Source organism: Ahaetulla prasina, chromosome 6, assembly GCF_028640845.1.
Source record: "Ahaetulla prasina isolate Xishuangbanna chromosome 6, ASM2864084v1, whole genome shotgun sequence".
NCBI classification, from domain to species: Eukaryota; Metazoa; Chordata; class Lepidosauria; order Squamata; family Colubridae; genus Ahaetulla; species Ahaetulla prasina.
Window position 1 is genome coordinate 62,600,250 of NC_080544.1, and position 21,192 is coordinate 62,621,441.

Here is a 21,192-nt window from a genome sequence, read left to right on the forward strand (position 1 = left end):
CCTTCCTGATGGAGAAACACAGATGTATGTAAAAATATGTAAATAAATACATGGGAAGATGGTGGCGGGGGAGGGGGGGACATGGGGACACGGGATGACGAACTAAGGGGAAACCCTGTAATATCCCTCTGAGAACTCTGATTGGCAATCAGCAAGTACATGGAGTAGCCTGAATGCAAGCAGTGCAACATTTTGTAGAAGATCCCCTTTGTGGACCTAGAGAATGATCACCTCCTCCCACCCTCTTTGAACAATATGGTATCGGTAGCAAGATTTTGTGATTTTGTGTCCCACATCCTAAGGAAAGCCTAGAATAACTTTACTGCCACGAGGCTGCAGTGCTAACGCCAGCTTCCTTTCAATCCAGCTCAGTGGTTTCCTTAGCAACTCATAGATGATAGATAATGGAGCAGCAGCAGCAATTTGGATTTTTCTTGGTGTGCAAACCTTGTTGTGTTAGTTGAAAGGGCAGCTCTTTCGTGATGATACAGTATTGTATTCTCTAGGCAGAGCATAAAGAAAGAGGATGGGACCGGTGCCTTTGGCAGCATCCCCACCTATTGGCTGGTGTAATAACTGCATCTTAAATGGCTTTACTGCTAGAGTGGATTTACTTACGGTAGTATAGAAATTGTTCATATTTTTCATTCAGAGAAATTACCTGTTATAGAGAATTAAGCATTATAACCGAAAATAATGATGTCTGGCTTTAATCAAGAACAATTAACATTTAAATGAGAACAATTAGCCAGTGGAACAGCTTGCCTTCAGAAATGGTCAGTGCTTCATCACTGAACGTTTTTAAGAAGAGACTGGACAGCCACTTGTCTCAAATTGTATAGTGTCTCCTTCTTGAGCAGGGTGTTGGACTAAAAGATGTCCAAGGTCTCATCCACCTCTATTCTGATTGATTGATCATGTTCTCTCCTTAAACAGAGGAGACAATTTCATTTTTCATGTAGCAAACAACTAACATTTCCCCTTTCTGCCCCACCACAGAAGAGTGGTTCTACATTTAGGATGTCTTTGTATAAAATTAATCAACCAAATTAGCAATAATGGAAACATTGTATCCAGCAGATAATATTTTGTATTTTTTAAAAGGCCTACCACTATAATTACTGCAGCACGAATAATTGTCCTGATGCTAAATATATCAAATAATGTCAATAGAAGAAGATATATGTAGTTCAGGGCTGAACTGTGGAACCATTGGTGTTCTGAGCTTGGTTGTTTGCTTCCTAATGTTTCATTAACCAACTAGGCAATATCATCAGTGTTATGATGATGGTATCTAGCCAAATAACAAAACTTTTGCAATTAAGCAACCAAGCTCAGAGAGCCCTAGAGACTCCACATATCAATGGTGAAGGATATTCCTTTCAAGAGTAAATAGAATGAACATGTTACAATTGGAGGCTTCTGATTACATCTTCAAATATATAGTTTATAAAAAGATATTACAATCACCAGTCCTGATGACCTATCAACATGCACCTGGGAAGGCCTTCATGTTCCCTTATCAGTTAGCTGTTGATACCAAAACTGCTTGCTGTTCTTTCCATAACCCTTCATTCTCAGAATATTCATACATACTTTATAAAGTATTCATACTTTAGTTCCAAAACCCAGCCTAACTCTATTGCTGCATGAATATTCCAATACCTGAAATCAGAGAAGTGGAAAAGAGAGGTGGGAAACAATCCTTACCTTGGGCTCACATTTGGGCAGAGACCAGGCAGACAGGATGCCTAAGAACGTATAGCTGTGGAAATACCTAAAAAGATTTATTCCCATTCTTTCAAAACCACAAAAGAAAGTGGCTCAAGCTACGAACAGCCAAACAAAAAGTTATTGAGTGCATCTGGCAGCTGCACACATGGAATCATCCTTTAACTTTTAAAGATTCATATCTTTGTTTAGAGATATCTCTGATAAGAAAGGACTCATTTTACCCAAGCTTTATGACAGGGAGAGGGAACGCCTATCCCCATCCCTATTAATTTGTTAGATGATATTAGCAGGGAGTGTGGATAAAGCCAACTGTAGAGGAGATCAATCATTTCCATTTTCATCCTTGCTCTCCTAATCTTTTCTAATCTGATCCGGCGTCACCAGATGTGCTGTGATTGCAATTCCCAGATATCTCAAATTGCTAAAGAATCATCTTAAGATATGCAGGGACAAAGGAAAAACCATAAAATTAATTCCTGAGGGAGGATGATACCAAAGTAAAGCAGAAGCTGAGAACAAATGCAAAATGCATTTTCCTAACAATAGACATTGCTACAGTAAGAATGTATGGTACATATGATTGCATGTGTTCCCAAGTGGTGACACTTCCTAGGACAAGACTCTCTAGCAAAGGCTAAAAGATAAGTCATTAGAAGATAAATTAAGTTGCCGCAAGGCAGTTATGCATGAACAAAATGACACTTCAAGGAGAAAATATTTTACTTCCTGCTTTGGTTCAAATTATGGCTCAAGAATGTCCCTTCCCCTGTAGCTCTTGATGCATTGATAGGAATGTAAAGCTGGGATGTACTCATCTGAAGCAGACAAGACAGCAATGCTATACAAAGATTTATATTATATTTTGACAGAACTATTAACATACTAAAAAACACTGCCTTAACTGCATTGCTATATTTATTGCCTCTATATAGTCTCCCCTTTTAAAATGTCAGTTTCTAAGCCTTGAGATGAAGGAAAGCTAATCACAATTCATTCCTAATAATGACAAATGCATTTATCACCATCAAAAGTTCTGTAACTTTGAAGTTAAGTTTGTTCTTATTAGGCCACTCCATGTTAAACGTTAACAATTACAGAGTTACTATCGCCTCTATTAAATTCATATTTCATTGCTGGAGACAGAAAAAGGTCTTATTGTTACAAACACAAGCTAATGCAGAGCAGCATATTTTACAGGGGTTAATGGAGTAACATGTTCTACAAGAGCACCTCTTCTTCAATTGCAGTTTGGTACCCATCTGTTCTTCCATATCAGACTTGTGTATAAGCGTGTGAACAAATTTTACCCTGCATATATGTATTATATAACTTTTTCAGAGTGTGATTTTAATGCAACGCCTAATAAGTCAGTTGAAGGACACCACAAGTTAAAGCAGTGTCTCTTTTCACTATTCTCATACATACCGAGATTAAGTGGACTGGTAATAGTGCTGAATAGACTGTGGTCAATGTTGAAAAGTCACAAATGCTTTATGAGTAGCATCCAACAGAGAACAGACTTTTCTTGGATCTCAATGTACATCATACAACATTCAGCATTACAAAAGGGAATCTTACTATCTTCCACCTCTTCAGATCAGAAGACAAAACAATTCAGGTCATAAAAGTGCAATTAATCTATTTTATCTATAAGAAGGAAGGGTTTACTAATCAATGTTGGAATCTAACACCATCAGGAAAGCTGCACGTCTCCACCCTCTTCCATAAAGAAATGCTCAGAAACATCTGGTAAGAAAGAGACAAGGCCTAGGACAATAAAGCAGACTTTATTGGAAGTGCCAAGGGCCACAACAATCAAAGCCTTCTCAAAGAGCATGAGGTCTGTGTGAGTGCTAATAGACAACAGCTTAGCTAACACTTCTTCTGCCTCTACTAATTCTTACCTGCAATCATTTCTGAAAATGCAGGCTATCACCCCAATTTCCAATATGCTCACAGTAATTCCACCCTGGTCTTTATTTATATCCAACACCTGGGGCACATTTGTTAGATGATAAGCTAAAAGCAGGTGAAGTTGCTGTTTGCTGTATACTTTCCATTGAGAGAACAATGGGCTGTGCAAAATGCAGCAGCAGGCAAGAGGCGGCATCAGAATTCCAAAGTCTTGCTTGTCATCTGAGTTTGGCACCAGCCAAGCCGATAACGCCATTTCACTTCCTGGACAACCGTTCCTCCTTTCGCTTTGTTAAGATGTACTTGAAGAACTCATACACAGACCATGCAATAGCTGTGGAGGGCATCTGGTAAATGACACGTGCCTGAACCCCACGGAAATATGCAGTTAGCCCGCCCACGCGGTACACCGTCCTGAATGCGTGAGCCATACCTGTGATGTGCCCACTGATGTTGGTATTCAGTGCCAAGGCTTCCTGTGTATTCAGCAATGTTTTGCAAACGTCCAAAGGTGTGGTGGCAGCAGCTGCAATGGCACCTGCACAGGCACCTGCCACCATGTGGGAACTAGGGTTGTACTGTCTGTGGGGGTTGAGGTGCTCCTGTAGGGATTCATATGCCATGAAATGGATAGCCTGAAAGGGGATGTTCATGGTCAGCTGAGTGGTATAGCTTCGGTAGAAAGCTCCTGCCCCTTCATTGCACCATACAGCACGCACACAGTCTGTTACTCGTTGGTATGGAGAATTGTACATCTGCATTCTTTGTTTTACCACTGGAAATGGGTGATAACAGCAATCCAACCATATTGAAATGTGGGAAAGAAAGAAAAAAATTCTAATGAATAAAGGAGTATAAGCAGGATGCATTCAGTGTACGCACACACACACACATGCACACACGGACTCTTATGCTTCAGTATTCAATACAGTCCTCAATACAGGAATATACTATCAATCTATCAAGCCTTATACAATTGCATTAAATCAGTAGACCCAGCTCCCTCTTTCTAGATTGTGGAAAATATTTAGGACCACTAGAATGAGTTTTGGTTTTCTTACAGAAAGCAGGGAACATGAAGCCATGTTACAATATAATTTTCATTCACTTTTTCATGTTTATAATAGGGCAAGACCATACTGTTGAGGCAAGCTTTTCTTGTAGCGGCCCCTGCTCCATGGAATATCTTCCCTTCAGAGATCAGAATGACCCCAACCCTGCTAGCCTTTTATAAGATCCTAAAAACCTGGCTACACCTCTGAGCCTGGAGTGCTGAATCTGCCAAGGGCCCTGTTAACTGGTCAATACCTTGCTCTTGTATAGCTTGAATTGGATTTTTAATGGGATTTTTGCTGGTTGTACTATTTTTATTTTTTAAAGGTTTTTATTTTTAATCATAGTATATTTTCTGAATTGTAAACTGCACCAAAGTCATTGACGAAGATGGGTGGATACAGAAACTGAACAAACAAACATATTCCAGTCAATGCAATCCATCATTCAAATAAAATTTGTAGAAATAATTGCTCTGTGTCGTTTTCTTCTCACAAACAAGGAAATATTTCCTGGTGATAATAAAAATAATTATCTTCGTGAAAAATGGAGCATACAGGAAAAACAGTATTACCTTCCGCTGGATTCATGGCTGCATCATGAAGCAATGTTGCCACACAGCCTGCTGCACCTGCAAGACAAGGACTGTTAAATATGAAGAAAAGTTGAGATGAGACCCATGAGGGTCTTAATGACATCCCAGATTAGGCCATCACAATATTATATATGTGAAAACAGGGACATAAGCCATTCCTTCCAAGGGACAAGTAGCTTATGCAGAAGTAAGCCTTAATTTTCAATGAGAACAGCAGAAACAATCAAGGTTCTAATACAATGTTTCTCCAAATTAATTCCATTTACAACTAGAAAAAAAGAGGAAACAGAATATCTTCTAAACATCTTAGTAATCTTTGTAATTAATATGAATCAGACAAAAGCTAAGATCATTCTACTATTAGTAAGCTGTGCAGCATTTCAGTTTTGATCTTCTACAAGTGTTTCAAAAGAATGAAAGCAGGGGCAGGAAGGAATAGGATTCAGGAAAAGATATAGCTACTTTACAATGTTGTAGGCAAGTGCTAATTTTATACTCCTTCTCCCTCTGCAGCATCTTTTGGATCCTGAATCTGAAGTGTTGCATAAACCTACTATTTACATCCTTATAAACAGTCTTTGACTTTTGACCATTCATTTAGTGTCTTCAAAGTTACGACAGTGCTGAAAAAAATCTGTCCTTGCACTTACAACCATTGCACCACCCTCATGTTCACAAAATTGCAATTCAGCATTTGGCAACCAGCTTACTTTTATAACCTATGTCCTATAGTCAATGATAGCTACTGTATTTGTAACCTTTTTTGTCAATTTGCAGCAAAAAACACCTATTCAAAAGAATGAGTACACTTACGACCATGGTGTTTGCTTAATGACTGCAGATGTACTAACAACCATGGTGATTCATTGACAATGATCATAAAATTAGATCTGAATTACTACAACAACTTAAGATGGAAATTCTAGTCCCAATTGTGATCATAAGCCGAGGACTATCTATACTATCTTTCTCCTAAAAAGATGCAGGAGGTGATGAGTTATGTCTTAGATTTAGGAGATAAATGCCACAATCAGATGATCAGAGATTAAATAGAAGCGTTAGAAATAAGCTATTCTTAGGAAGCAGATTTGACTAAATGAATGGAGGAGCACCTGTTATAGCAAGTCTGGAATTCTCCCCATTCAATTAAGTTGCTAAAAGAAAGAGGCATTGAGGCAAATACAAGCATATGTATTTTAAGCACATCAGTATGCATGTTTTAAAAAACAAAAATATATGCAAACAATCAAGTCACTCTTCTACCATATCACTTTCTCACATAAGATACAAAAACGCATGCCAGAAACCTTATTTGCCCATTTTTATCCCTAAATCCCTACAGATTACATATTGCTCAGAGACATACTGCCAACATACTGTTTTGCTGCAAGCAGAATACAGCATATGAAAGAATGTCCATAACCTTGAGGGTTCAGAGGGTACTAATGCCAGAATAATAAGAATAAATCTGGCATCCTCTCACTCTGAGCCCCAACTGGTACAACTAGAACCCCAGGATGGGGTTAGGAGGCAGGAAGGGATAATACCGTTGGCCACGTGACTATTGCCCCCAGCATGGATAAGGTTGGTAAGTGTCTTTTTCAATTTTTCGTAGCAGGCGAAATACAAGGCATGGGCAGGACCAGCCCCTGTAGCTGTGATGTTCAATCCACGCATAGGTCTCCAGATCCCTTCAGTTCGGACAATCCGCCACAAAGCCTCCAGCACATTCCGGTAACGAGCAGCAGGTTCTGGTTGCAGGCTTTGCATCCTTGTCTGCCAGTGCGGGGATGGGGGGAGGGGGGAGCAGGTTAGATATGTTTAGAGATTTACTCAAATAAGTTCTCCCAGCCAAACTCTGTCCACCCACTTCCCCTTTACAAACCTTCAGCATTTGAGTCTCTGCTTTAATTCTGCTGTATGCTCTCTCTCCCTACTTACATGAGATTTTTTGCAGACAATATGATTCCGTGAAAGGTGTCTGGAAGTGTAATAAACTTCCAAACAATTCCCCCCACCCCACCCTCTTAAGATCTCCTATGCAATAGCTGAATCCAATCCGTTTTGCCGCCAAAAAGGGACTAGTCTGAGATGGAAGAAATAGATCCTACTTCTCAATCGCTGGTGGCAATGCTTCTTAACTGTCATCTCAAGTTCGGGACCCAGAAGACTGCCCATTGCCACTTCCGCCGCCAACCGCAAAAGAGACCATTACTTGTTGCTCCCTCTTCTTCTTGGCCTCATTCATAGTAACCACCCCGAGACGCGCATCCCTTTGACCTTCTGTCAAATCTCCTTGTCGCTTATTGGAGCAATTCGGAGGGAGCCGAAGGATTCCCCCCAACTGGTCAACGTCCAACCCTCACGGAGGACACCCGTGAGGAGCCCTGCGCGATCCTGCTCCAGCCCTCCTCGAAGGCATCACCTGAGCCTGTTCCCTGCCCGCCCCGCCGCCCCTCGGAGGCACCAACGCGGCTCGCCGCCTCTCCTCACCTTGACACAGTCCACCGGGTACATAAGGCTGTGCTCCAGCACCCCAGCCACAGCCCCTGCGAGCATGTGGGTGGAAGCGGCGGAGCCGCGGGGCAGGGCCTCGTAGTCCGGCTCCCGGCCGGTTTCCGTGTCCGTTCCTGTCCCCCCCTCCCCGCCGCCCCCCGAGGGCCACGGCCACACCCAACCCGACCCTCCCCCGTCATCCCCGCCCAGCAGCAAGAGGAGCAGGCGGCCCGGCGCCGCCGCGCCCCGCTGACCGGGCCCCGCCGCGCCGCCTGCCCCCAGCTCCATGGCGCCTCCGTCGAGTCGGTTACGGGATACCCCACTCGGTCCTGCGGCTCCCGCTCAGTCCATCCCGCCTACTGGCACCGCGGATTGGTCGCGGTCCGTGTTCGCGCCGCCCTAGGCCGATGCGAATTGGTCGGTTGGCAAAGGCCGGCCTTGAGCCCCGCCTATCAAAAAAAGGTATTCGGCGGTGCCCCTTTGACCTTTTGTTCTATCCTCATTCCATTGGACATCTTTCCGTCAAACACGCTTGTACGTCGGAAAAGGGAACAGTCATTGGCTACGCTGCCTGTCAGGCTGGAAGTCAGCCTGGTAAGAAGGGATGGCCGTTTTCTATGGCGCGTGTGGTTTGTTTGGAGAAGCTGGTTGGTTTGACTTTAAACCAACGCTGCCGTGGGTAGCATGTGTCTCTGTGGCTCCCCAGGGAGGGCTGCCGAGCGCGGGCTCATCGGGGATTCCACGGCGTCATCAGCTTCTCAAATTTCGGCTGACAGCGAAGCCGATCGAGCCGAACTTTCGAAAGACTCTCCTTTAGGGCCCCGAATTGGGCAACCTTCTCGTGACGTCAACTGATGAAACTGGAATGCCCGCCTTCAGCCGAGATTGTCCCCTGCATTGGCCAGTGACGTTCCCGAGACTGCGGTTGCTTAATGACGCATTGGGATTGTGTCTCGGGAACTGAAAAGGCCCTCTGAATTTGCGAGCTGATTGGGTAAGAAGGTCAGAAGGCGGGGCCGTGACTTCCGAACTGCTCAAAGCGGCCGCCTTGGGCCCGCTACGTCAACCGCAGCCTCGTCCCCATTGGCCGCCTCTTCCGAGCTCCCTCGTCCTGAGGACGTGGCTGGAAAGCGAACCCCGGCAGGTTCTGGACGGAGGAAAGAGCGGCAGTTGTTGAGTGCCGGCGAAGTGGGAGACCCGGGAACCCTTCAATTCGGAGGCGCGAAGTCGCCCGGGGGCTCCGTGGCCATCTCGGAAGAGGGGAGTCGGGGACTCGGTGGGCTCACATCCTCCTCCTTGACTTTCTCCTGTACAAGCTCCGGGATCCTGTGGCGGAAAGCAAGAGATGCGACTCCCTTCTGGAGACCGTGGAGGACGCTGACAGAATCCGGACAGCGGGCGGACCATATGGCCAGGTGAGGTGACGGGAAAGCGAAGTCTGTTAACCTGCCTGCCTTCCTTATGCTCCTTCCTTCTTTCCCGATTCAAGGTCTGCATCCTCCCCAGACGGCACGAGAAGTGTTGGTTGAGCCTCTTTAAGGGGGAAAAACGGCGGTATCCCGGCTGCTGTAAGTTAAGAGTGGGAAATAACCTTATGCCCGAAGTTTCAGGGGAAATATGCTTCTTTTCCCACTCACCCCTCGGTCTTATAAACTGGCCCAGCACGGTCTGGCTGGCATCCAGGACGGTTCAAAGATCGCACTCCTTGTCTGCCGGTCGGAGAAGGTGACTGATTCCTGTGGGTGGGGAAAGTGGGAGACGAGCTTCCTCCTTTGCTATTGCGTTCAAAAAGGCAAAACTGGCACAGAGGTAGGTCGAGACTTCCCGGAGAAAAGGGAAGAGAGATGATATAACGCAGCATTACATCACTATATCAAAACAAAATTATTATCTGCTTGCTGGTGGGAATTCTAAAAGCTGCTGTCCAGTCCACTGGAGAAAAATGAGCTGAGGGGGAAGCAGATGTCAAGCACTCATTGCAGTTGTATGCGTAGGGGGTAAGTCTCAGTACAGTACAAGAGGAGGAATTGCAGTGAGTTTTGGTACAGGTAAAAGCTTTGAAGTCTTGCCCATTTATTCAAAGGATTTATAACCCGTATTTCAGCTGACAGGTTTAATTTTTTTTCTAATAAGTACAATCCTCCTCTGTCCTCTTGCTTCCAATGAAAGCAATGGTGAAAAACGAATGTTCAGGTACCAATCCCTCCTTTCCTTCTGCCATAGTCTGATGGAATGACTCTTGGACGGAAGTTCGGGAGGGTCCAATCCCTAGTAACGATCCTCCAAGGATATCAGAAAGTGGTCCTGTTTTTGTTTTCTTCTGCTTCTATCATGTGGAAGAACCGGTGTCATGAGATCTCTGGGTGAAGAAGCTTCTAGGGGCTGTTAATGGCATAAAAGAACCAGTGCTGCAGACTTTAATGTTCTTATTTATCTGTGAATCTCGTGTGTTCCCAGTTACATTCTATGTTGTCTCCCAACCCTATTAAATGTATAGCTTTGAGCCAAATTGATTTTTTGTGGATATTAGAAACATCTACACTTAGCTTTTTAATACTATTGTCCAGTGTTTTTCAACCTTGACAAGTTTAAGATATGTGGACTTCAACTCCCAGAACTCCTGATAGCTCACTGGAAAATTCTGGGAGCTGAAGTCCACACATCTTAAACATCCTAAACAAATTTTAGAAATACTGCTATAATCATTGTACTTATAAGCAATGTTGGTTGAGATTACACTCCAGTCTTTGAAAAAACTGTTTTTTTCTTTTTCCAGGATCAGTTTTTCCTGCCTGTGTCCAGCATCTTGGCACTTCACTGTGCCTTCAGTGAGCCTTTGTCTCCGTCAGCGTTTGGCCCTGGTACTCTTGTTATTTACAGTCTTTCTTCTACTGATTGTGGCAATTAAAAATCTGTGGCACTGGAAAACTGATTCTAGGGATAGGCAGTTTGAAAGGTAGGTAAGAGGAGCATTGGGTTGAAATGAGATCTGCTAAGTTAAAACAAATGATGCTTTCTAGAGTAGCAGGGATGGGGGTGGAGGGGCTGGAAGCCACAGTCAGGAGCCTAATTCCAAAAGCTGTCTGCAAGCCAAATACTTTGATGTATAAAAAAAATTATTTGGTTTCTATAGCTGCCCATCTTAGCAAACGACTCTGGGCGGCTCACAATTCAAAATCATAGACTACAATTAAAATCTCAAAAACATTTTAAAACAAAAACAATAATCATTAAAACACTAAAAAAAATAAAAAAAATAAAAATGATCTGTTTCTTTTCCAGCCACTTACAGAACAGAGAAAGAAAAAAAGGGATGGTAGTAAGAAGTGTGGGAGTTTGACCATTATTCCCTTAATCCCTTTTTATCATTGGCAAATTATTCCCAACAGATTACAGCTGAGAAAATAAAGTTCTCAACAGAAAAAAATCCATGTCTTCAGAGAGAAATCTTATGATTTTAAAACCCAAATCACATTGATTTATTTGTTACACAAGATCTCTATTCATTGTGGATAGCACTTTTATATTTATGCAAAAATAAGTCCAGTTGCAGTCAATGCAATTTACTTAATAAATATGCTTAGGACTACAATCTAATTAGATCTCAGTGTAAACCCTGTTGGAGAGGAAAGAAGATGGGCCAATCAAGTTTCGTTGTCTCCATGTACAAATTAGTTGATCATCAAAATACATTGTAAAAGGAATTTTAGAAAGAAAAAAACCCCAGAGAACAATATTGCTCTAGTGTGGTGGAGCACAAATTGTCTAGTAAAATGAACGGTCATTATATTGGACATAGAAGACACTGGTTGCTTGTAACCAAATTCTGAAGATATTATGTATGCACAATATAAATTCTAAATTTCTCTATTTAGAGAATAGAGACTGATTTCCTGTACAAATTATCAAGGGAAGAAAGTGATCACAATTTATGTCATATAAAATCTTTCTGCCTGATTTTTCTCTTATTTTAGCAAGCAGAAAGATTTTAACTTTATTTTAAACACTGATTGAAATCTAAAACAAGTTGGAAGACATTATAGTGCTTTTCCCCTCAATCCACATTCTCTTATTGATAGAAGTTAGCATTTGTTCTCCCCCAGGTGGAGGAAAAGGAGTTGTCTGGACCGAATTCAGCTTGTATTTTCCCACTAGTAAAATTGATCCTGTTCTAATAATGCTGCTTTTTTGGGGTGGGGGGTGGAGTGGGGAGAGAAAATGGTTGCATTGGTTCTTAAATTAATAGAACAATGGAAAGAAAATCAGCATTAAGAGCCTAAGATATGCACTGGAAATTCTTCATGAAAGAAGGACAACTTTGTTCCTGTGCCTGGAAGCTCATAGGGTCTGGATGGAATGAAATAGGCTGAAACTGAACCTTAGCAAGATGGAGTTGCTGTTTGTTCATTATGATTCCATTAAATCCCAGTGTAGTCTCTTGGGATAGCACTACCTCTAAAGGAACAGCTTGCTAACAAATGCACAGTCATGAAGTAGGCTTCCTTAGCTGCATTTTCAGATAGATAGGTAGTCCTCTTACAGCTAAAGGTGCTCCAAAACCTGAATAACTGTCTTTTGGGGATGACTAGAACCATAGAAAAATCTTCTATGAAAAGTCAGCTTGTTTTCTGTGCTGCAAATTTACTCTTACATATTTTCACACAATGCTAAATCACTTTTCCACTTGCAGGTATTTAGCACGTTATCGCGCCTTGGAGGCAACAGACACAAAGGATCCAGCTCTGAGTTATGGGGTGGTTGTTGACTGTGGGAGCAGTGGGTCCCGAGTCTTTGTATATTATTGGCCACCACATAATGGGAATCCTCATCACTTACTTGACATCCGGCAAATGAGAGATCACAGCAGTGAACCTGTGGTCAAGAAGATCAAACCAGGTTTGGAATGTTCTAATTACTTTCTGTTACAGTAGGCAGACCTCCATGAAAAGCAGGTGGCAGAATCCATAGTAGTCCTTGACATGCTGGTGTATATCTGTACTTTGGCAAGAGATAATGTTGATGTGACCTTAACTAGTCATCTTTAATCTGTTTTTTTTAATTCTAACACCTGTACAAACTAAAATGTTTCACAAATTCTGTTCAATGCAGTGTAAACATTATTCAGAGCAAGAATATTACTAGCATAATACCACACTCTCTTAAAGTATGAACAAATCTGCAGCTCCATCTTGCTAAGGTTCAGTTTCAGCCTATTTCATAATAATTAGTATTATAAATTATATATGTTAATTACACACACTAGATAAAAGTTGGATAAAAACTGCTTTCAAAATACTTGTCCATTTTAATCAATTTAATTAAATTGCTAATTTAAATTTCAACTTTAGATAATGGAATAAAATAAAACCTATTATATGATATAATTTTACAATATTTTTTCTTCTCAGCCAATATATTGTTTCATTACTTTTTTAAAAATAGAGATAAACTGGTGTAAGAGTGAGAAGGCATTTATTTAGGGTTAAAAGATCCACATACAGCTTCCATGTCTTAAATATTTCTTGAGTAAATTGTACAGAAAATTAATATGCTTAAAAGACTGCATTTTTAAAAAGCTATTTTAAAGCTTTATAATTTACATCAATATTTCCTAATTTTTATGGTTTAATAAAAAATGTGTTTAAGTTGAAATCTGGAGAGCCCATCCTCATTAAGATATAACAGATATAAATATAACAACCTTGTTTTATTTAAGGCTTTTTTAAACTAAAATTGAAAAAATAAAGTTTAGATTTTTAATTAAATGGAAGGGAACAGAATGGAATAAAAATAGCAGTTTTGTTAGAGCAGATATGTTAATACCTGTAGTATAAATGGATAAATTTTTGTTACCTGCAAATTTATACACTTTAAAAGGGTTTGGATATATAAAATATATATTTTTCCATTATTAGGGAGTAAAAAATATTTTTTTAGATTCGTTCATACTTTAAGAAAGTGTGGTATTAAAAATACTGTTATTTATAACTTCCGTTATAAAGCCATCTGGTCTGCCTAAGTTATTTGAACTAGGTAAAAGAGACTAAAGAGACAGTTCTTTTCTTGAATAGGAATCTCTACACTGGCAAAAACTCCAGAGAAGGCTAATGAATATATGAAGCCACTGCTCACCTTTGCTGCTGCCTATGTACCCAAAGTCAAGCACAAAGAGACACCACTCTACATTATGTGTACAGCAGGCATGAGGCTGTTGCCTGACAAGTGAGTGATCAACAACTTTCTTAGACTTGATCCCAGCCTTTTGGGGCCTTAAAAGCAGGAAGTACTGGGCTATTAGACAGGGAGTGAATAGGAAAGATTTCTCAAAGTGCAGAACTCTTGAATGGCAAATTTTCGGTACGGTTTTAGCTATCCCTTCTTTTCCAATTTCCCAATTTTGCTCACTGTAAAGCAACTCTGTTTTCTTCATTTAGATATAGTTATTTCCATCACTACCAGTGGTGGATTGCTACCGGTTCACCCCGGTTCAGGCAAACAGGTAGCAGAGGCGGTGGGAGGCTCCGCCCATCCACACAAAGGTTATCAAATATGCTGTGTGCATGTGCAGAAGTGGTGCACACGCGAGCAAACTGGTAGCAAAGATAAGTGAACCCTACCACTGATCATCACCCTGACCTTCTTTGTAGCTCTATATTAAAGCTCAAAGATTTGCAAACTTAGAACTGAAAACTGTTCCAATAGAAAAAGATTGGATTCTTGTACCAAGAATTAAAGAGACAGGTTTTCAAATTGATGGGGGAGCCTGCTATGCTCTCCGGAAAGGTAAACAGTGCAGGGTGGGTAAATATAATAGGAGGAAATATTCCTCATTTGCTTATGAATCTTTGCAGGCAGCAGGAGGCCATCCTAGGGGACTTGGTGAGGGACATACCCTTGGAATATGACTTCCTCTTCTCGGAATCTCAGGCAGAAGTGATTTCAGGGAAACAAGAAGGTAGGGATCCAAGTTTAATCTCTTCATGTTTCAGTGATGCAATATTAAAGACAGACTGAAGGTGTATGTATATAGTGAAACCAGATTTGGCTGAAATTGGTGGCTGAATTTGGTCTTGGCGAATTGTTTTCTGGCCCAATGTACCTGCCCCTATAAGGGGGTTCCTTTTTTAAAGCCATATAGAAATGGTGTTTAAGCACCAAAGCTGCTCTGCTTCTTCGGTGGGTCTGATGTTGCATTTTGTGTTCTTTCTCTTCCAGGTGTCTATGCTTGGATAGGCATTAACTTCGTCCTAGGTAGATTTGATCATGCGGAAGGTGAGATTTAGAGAAAGGTCTCTTGAAATATGGGGCCCAATGAGTGGATGGGTGTTTTCTCATTGACACATGAAGGAAGGAATTCTATGCACTTCTTCATTCCTTGCAGGAGCAAAGAACTGGCTGTCCTATTTTATTTATTCCCTTTTTGTCTCCTCAATAGAACAGAAACAAAAATAAAGGGAAAGGCATAAATTCCTTTTCCCTTTCTCTTTCCGTTTTCTTTCCCCCCCCTCTACAATTAGAATAGAATAGAATAGAATAGAATTTTATTGGCCAAGTGTGATTGGACACACAAGGAATTTGTCTTGGTGCATATGCTCTCAGTGTTACATAAAAGAAAAGATACGTTCATCAAGGTACAACATTTACAACACAATTGATGGTCAATATATCAATATAAATCATAAGGATTGCCAGTAACGTTATAGTCATACAGTCATAAGTGGAAAGAGATTGGTGATGGGAACTATGAAACGATTAATAGTAGTGCAGATTCAGTAAATAGTCTGACAGTGTTGAGGGAATTATTTGTTTAGCAGAGTGATGGCCTTCGGGAAAAAACTGTTCTTGTGTCTAGTTGTTCTGGTGTGCAGTGCTCTATAGCGTCGTTTTGAGGGTAGGAGTTGAAACAGTTTATGTCCAGGATGCGAGGGATCTGCAAATATTTTAGTAGTAATAGTAATTTATTCTCTCTCTCTCTTCTCTTTCTACCTGGGTTACAGAGGAAGATGCACTGATTTCTGTGACTCTGTCAGGTCAAGAAGAGCCCATGGTCCGAAAAAGAACAGTTGGGATCCTCGACATGGGAGGTGCTTCCCTGCAAATAGCCTATGAGGTGCCAAACTCAATCTCCTTTTCTTCCCCACAGCAGGTACATCAATTGACTAGGGAGGGTTTGAAATGGGAGGCTCAGCTAGGTTTAGCTTTTTACCACTTTTCTTTTCCTTCTAGGAGGAAGCTGCCAAAAGTTTGCTTGCGGACTTCAACTTGGGATGTGATGTGCAACACACAAAACATGTGTATCGAGTCTATGTCAATACTTTCTTGGGCTTTGGGGGCAACTTTGCTCGGCAACGATATGAAGAACTGGTGCTGAATCAGACCATCGCTCAAAACAGGTATCCTTGTGCTGCTGAAATGCATTTCTTATTCATCATAAGGTTTCCTAGGATTAGCAATTGAACTTTCTGTTCCCCATACCAAGGAAAGCCCCAAATGGGATTGACAAACTACAAGACGTCAATGAAGAGAAGGTCCAAGCTGCACAGAATCAGTTATAATTATATACACAGAAAAAGGGGCTTTTGGCATGGAGGATACGTAATCAATACAATCAGAAGACTCATTCTGTCTTTCTCCATAAACTCTATAAAGTTAAAGATTTTAAAAATTACTATTGCCCTTTGTTTTCCAGTTGAACAATTCCCCCTTTTCCTTTTGCTACATTATTCCAAATTAAAGTTGGAATCAGACCTCAGGAACGATGCAAAAGAATTCAAAGTATTTGATATAGAAAAAGTAAATTGAGAATGCTCTTTCGGCATTATGTGTCTCTAAGATTTCATGACTAAATCTTGCTACATTTTAAAAAGTGCCCTGCAATCCATCCAATCTTCTAGGGAAGTTTGTAGGAAAGTCTTTAATACGAAAATCACAATATACGATTTATGTACTGTAATGCAATATTCCAAAAACAGTCCATATTGTTCTTCAATCTGCAATTAAGGATCAGATCTTCACTGTTTCTGTCTTAGCCAGGTCATAATGATTGACTGATTGAATGAATGTGCTTCTGTACCACGGAACTTAAAATTGTGACTCTCAGTGGTTTTTATCATAAAGTATAAAAACCAATGAAAATCCAAAATAGCCCCCATTGTGCTGAATAGCAAGGCAGCTCTGAAGATAGTACTCCTATTGCTGCCACAGGTGATTATGCCTCTGGAGGTCAGCTTATATGCCATTGTTAATTGTTCTGGTCTCAAGTTTCAGGTATCTGTTATTAAGATGTGTGTGTTTGTTTTAGGGATAATCTGGGAAGTAACAAACTGGGAACCTGAATGAGGGCAAGGGAAAAATTGATGTTCTGACCTGATCTGTGCCATGAATTTGGAATGCTGTCTTAATTTTTACAGATATATTTATTTATTTGTTGTAGGTTGCGCAGTGTACAAATAGGTTTGAATCCTGAAGTGCCAGTCTTGGACCCGTGCCTACCAATGGGACTAGAGGATGTTGTGGATAAAGGTGGGCAGGCAATGCACGTCAGGGGCCAAGGTGATTGGAGGAGCTGTGCAGAACAACTGCGCCCTCTATTGGCTGGAGATAACAGCAGTGGAAGTTCTTTGAGCAATTCCTATCAGGCATCTATTGATTTTATGAACAGTGAATTCTACGGGTTCTCAGAATTCTACTACTGTACTGATGATGTGCTGCGTCTAGGAGGACCTTATCTAAGCAGTACATTTACACGTGCTGCTCAAGTGAGTTACTTGATAATTTTGCCTTGATAATTTTCTGTGTGTCTCTTATTTTTTACACTAATCTCCCTTTGATTTACTACCCTCCAGGATTATTGTAGCCTGAGCTGGTCAGTATTGCTACAGAGATTCCAAGACAAGCTTTACTCACCACATGCAGACCTCCACCGTGTTAAGTAAGGAGCCATTCTTACTTCTTGCAGGAGAAGAACTGGGGGTAGAACTGGTATTAAATCTATAGTCCTATGTTTGCAGTGTTGGGAGAAGAGCCTTAGAAATTACTAAGAGGAGTCCCAGATCTGCATCTTTGTAATGAAACTGATATGTTCTGTTTGCAGGTATCAATGCTTCAAGTCAGCTTGGGTGCACCAGGTTCTGCATGAAGGATTCCATTTCCCCAAAGATTACTCTAGCCTGCGTACAGTGCAGTTGTTATATGACCGAGAAGTGCAATGGACGTTGGGAGCCATTCTTTATAAAACCCGCTTTTTACCTCTCAGGTATTATAGTATGTTAGTTCCTGAGTTTTGTGAGTTTTTCTCTAGGAGTCAAGTCATCTTGGGAACTCCAACATCAACCTTTTGGAAGAAGAGTTTTAGGGGATATTTCTCTTCCTTTCATAAATTGTTTGTGAGATTTGAACTAACACAAGCCAAATCTTTAGGTATCTGGGACTTAAATTTTCTTCATGCATTTAAATTTTCTTCATGCATTGAAGGTTTATTTACCTTCAATTTTTGGTAGTTGAAATCCTGTCATTTGACTTTTAGGTCAGACTAGAATACCGTATATGAACTGATGTGGAGGTTAGGTAGGAGTGTAATCTTCTTCCACAGAATGGGTCCTTAAAGAGTTCATGCCTCTGGGAAGGCAGATGATACAATATATGGAAGTATCCAGAAAGGTAGCCTTATCACAAGAAAGATGAGTTGGAGCTCTATGTCACAGTCCTTGCACCTCTTGTAAAATAAAAGCCACTATAAGTAAATAGTGACAAAATTCCCGTTAAACAGCATCACACATTAGCAGATACAGGATAATGTATGATTAAAGAAACTATTAAGCCTCAGTTTTAAACCCCTACTTAGTTATAAACCATATGAGAAGACTTTGGGCCAGTTGCTTCCTAACCTCTCTCAATGCTATTGAAATGATAAAATGGGGTGGGGGGGCAGGGTTTACATATAACACTCTAAGCACTAGAGAGGATGTGATATACAAGAAGTATAACAGTAGCCAATTTCTGTTCTGTTTCAGGGACATCCAACGGGAGAGCTTCCATCAGTCACACAGCTCTTGGTTCCATCTTTCCTTTGTCTACAATCATTATCTGTTTTTTGGATGTATTCTTGTGGTGACGCTTGCAATTGGGATCTACCTCCTCCGTCTGCGCCGTATCCACCATCAGCCATTGCAGTCAGCACCCCTTGATCTGCTGTGGCTAGAAGAAGTTGTACCGCTGCCAGCTCAGAAAGAAGGCTCCTGACACAAGAATGCTGTCAGGACTGTTGCAGTGACTGTCCAGTGTTTCCTTATTGGCACTGGTTTTTAATGGGCCAAAAGCTGTGATTCCCTTTTTCCCCCCAATCCAAAATACTGTAGCATTCCTTGTTAGCCTCAGAGTGGCTGCTCAATATTATTCTACCCCAAAGGCCGTGGCAGTCAGGGGACTTCAGATTGTGTCTGAAGTTCCTAACTGGGATAGGACAACCATGTTGCAGTGTTACAGGACCAAAGTTCACTTCCATCCCTGTTGGAGTTGAAACGGTATCAATGCAAATGACCAAAGAAAACTATCTGCTCAGGAAAAAGTGGATGGGAGAACTTGCCATAGGATATTTGCAGGACCAAGCAGCTTTTCTGAGGGATCTTCTGCAAAGGAAAGTGAAGAGCTCATACTGGTGCTTGCCCTCTGTTTTGAATAGAGGCATCTTGTTGTACCAATGGCTGAGAGAGGACAATGTTTTAAAATGTAGGACCCATTGGACAAAAAACCCACTCTTTTAAAACTAGAAGAAAAAGAAACTATAATTGGCTGCTACAGTCTACCTTTTTTTTCCACTTGTGGTTTTCGAGAAATTTAATTTTGTACATAGAGAGCATGGAGATTCTGTCAGATTCCCTATTACATACATGATGAAGGATGGCTCATTGGGGATGCTCCTTCCTTGGGCATTTCATTTATTTCTAGTACAGGTAATCCCCAGGTACGACCGTGCATTTAGTGAATTTTCATAAGAACAAATTTATTCAGGAAAGATACTTACATTAGAAATTCAAAATTGTGATCAAAAAGAAGCCTCTGTAGCCATGTGACTTGGATTCAGTTACTGCTGCAGCAGTGGCCATTTTAAACTTTTGACTTTCCATTGTCATTCTGGGTTATGACATGCAATTTCCTGAAGCTAGCAGGGTTTTTTTCCCCCTGGTTACATGGCCAAACAAGATCCAGTGATTTTGCAAGCAGTGCCGAGTTTGTTTTTTGGTTTTTTTGATGCTACCTAGAGAGGCTTGTGCTGATCAGACACAGTGTTTTTTAAAAAAATATGTTTTAAATTAAATTGCCTCCAGAAGTTGTGGGTGCCCCATCACTGGAGGCTTTTAAGAAGAGATTGAATAGGCATTTATCAGAAATTCTCCCCCACCCCAATTTGGCTGGCTGCCTAGAGAGGCTTGAATTGACTAGCAATTTTTTTTTAAGTCCTTGCCTGTCTGGATAGGCTTGAGCTTAGCAGGGCAGTTGATTTTTTATTTTAAAGCAACTTAAGCTGAGAGTTCTGTAACACCCCACCCCACCCCCACCCTTCTACCTGGAGATGCTTGAGCTGTCTTTAAAAAGCAACTACAAGCGGAAAGTTCTGGGAGCCTGCTTGGAGGCAATTTAGTTCCTGAGCTGAAGGCTGCACTGGAAACAGCTGATGGGCGGCTGGCAGCAGTGGAGAAAGCCTCTCAGTTCAGTTAACAATGGCAGTGATCAATTAACGCATCAGAGGAAATAGTCATATTTCATTCATTTAACAAATCATTTGATTTAATTAATGAATTTAATTTTAAACATTTGTAAAATTAAGTCTGATTCATTTGAAGAAGTTTTTGACTTACGACCCTAGTGGGCAGGCTCCATTAGGGTTGTACCTCGAGGACTACCTGTATAGCAGAAAACTATCTTGAAATACAAACCATTCTGGATAATTGAACTTGTTTCAACAGTGACTGTCTAAATAAATGGTGGGCTACATTTCATAATGTACTTGTTTGAATACTTGAAATCCAGTGAACTGTAGCAATAAATTATACTGAGCTACGTAATTAGATTTCCTTAAAACCGTCTTCAATGCTTCTTTTCTATAGCCCAAGGGGCTACACAAGCCATTATTCCTCACGTGTCTTTCTACTTGAAGATTTAACAGAATATATATATATATTTAAAAAGTTTGAATGCTTGCACAGAATAAACTGCTACATGGCTTGCATTTTCCCATTTCTACTTTTGAAAGGGAGAGTCATTTATTGGCTTCAATCTAATTTATTTAATTTATATCCTGCCTTTATTATTATAAATAACTTAAGGTGGTGAAGACATAATACTCCTTTCTCCTGTTTTCCCCACAATAACAACCCTCTAAAGCAGGGGTCTTCAACCTT

The 21,192-nt window shown here is 41.0% G+C and overlaps 2 protein-coding genes across 3 annotated transcripts; one reads left to right on the forward strand and one right to left on the reverse strand.

The window, feature by feature from the left end:
• Positions 1-3,501: 3,501 nt before the first annotated feature.
• SLC25A28 (solute carrier family 25 member 28) lies at positions 3,502-8,211 on the reverse strand. 2 transcript variants are annotated; one of them, XM_058188182.1, is made up of 4 exons: positions 7,790-8,211; positions 6,844-7,072; positions 5,276-5,332; positions 3,502-4,423 (listed from the first exon to the last, which is right to left on the reverse strand). In XM_058188182.1, exons 1-4 carry the CDS (start codon positions 8,078-8,080, stop codon positions 3,906-3,908), a joined length of 1,095 nt encoding a protein of 364 aa, XP_058044165.1. In that variant the 5' UTR covers positions 8,081-8,211; the 3' UTR covers positions 3,502-3,905. The 2 variants fall into 2 exon arrangements, with proteins under 2 accessions (XP_058044165.1, XP_058044166.1); XM_058188183.1 differs by lacking the exon at positions 6,844-7,072 and having other exon boundaries at positions 7,790-7,947.
• Positions 8,212-8,375: 164 nt separating this feature from the next.
• On the forward strand, positions 8,376-20,872 carry ENTPD7 (ectonucleoside triphosphate diphosphohydrolase 7). The gene is made up of 12 exons (XM_058188181.1): positions 8,376-9,207; positions 10,569-10,748; positions 12,483-12,688; positions 13,864-14,014; positions 14,644-14,747; positions 15,008-15,064; positions 15,790-15,938; positions 16,019-16,185; positions 17,226-17,550; positions 17,638-17,723; positions 17,886-18,047; positions 18,805-20,872. The coding sequence occupies exons 1-12, from the start codon at positions 9,200-9,202 to the stop codon at positions 19,031-19,033; spliced, it is 1,824 nt and encodes a 607-aa protein (XP_058044164.1). The 5' UTR covers positions 8,376-9,199; the 3' UTR covers positions 19,034-20,872.
• The last annotated feature ends 320 nt before the right edge of the window (positions 20,873-21,192 follow it).

Excerpts from the sequence above, each read along its gene's own strand:
- SLC25A28 (XM_058188182.1), bottom strand. The coding sequence starts at position 8,080 with ATGGAGCTGGGGGCAGGCGGCGCGGCGGGGCCCGGTCAGCGGGGCGCG. Across the intron at positions 7,073-7,789 it reads ACCCGGTGGACTGTGTCAAG|ACAAGGATGCAAAGCCTGCA; the intron begins GTGAGGAGAGGC and ends CCGCACTGGCAG. Across the intron at positions 5,333-6,843 it reads CAATAGTCACGTGGCCAACG|GTGCAGCAGGCTGTGTGGCA; the intron begins GTATTATCCCTT and ends CTTGTCTTGCAG.
- ENTPD7 (XM_058188181.1), top strand. Across the intron at positions 14,748-15,007 it reads GATTTCAGGGAAACAAGAAG|GTGTCTATGCTTGGATAGGC; the intron begins GTAGGGATCCAA and ends TTTCTCTTCCAG. Across the intron at positions 17,724-17,885 it reads GCAGACCTCCACCGTGTTAA|GTATCAATGCTTCAAGTCAG; the intron begins GTAAGGAGCCAT and ends TTCTGTTTGCAG.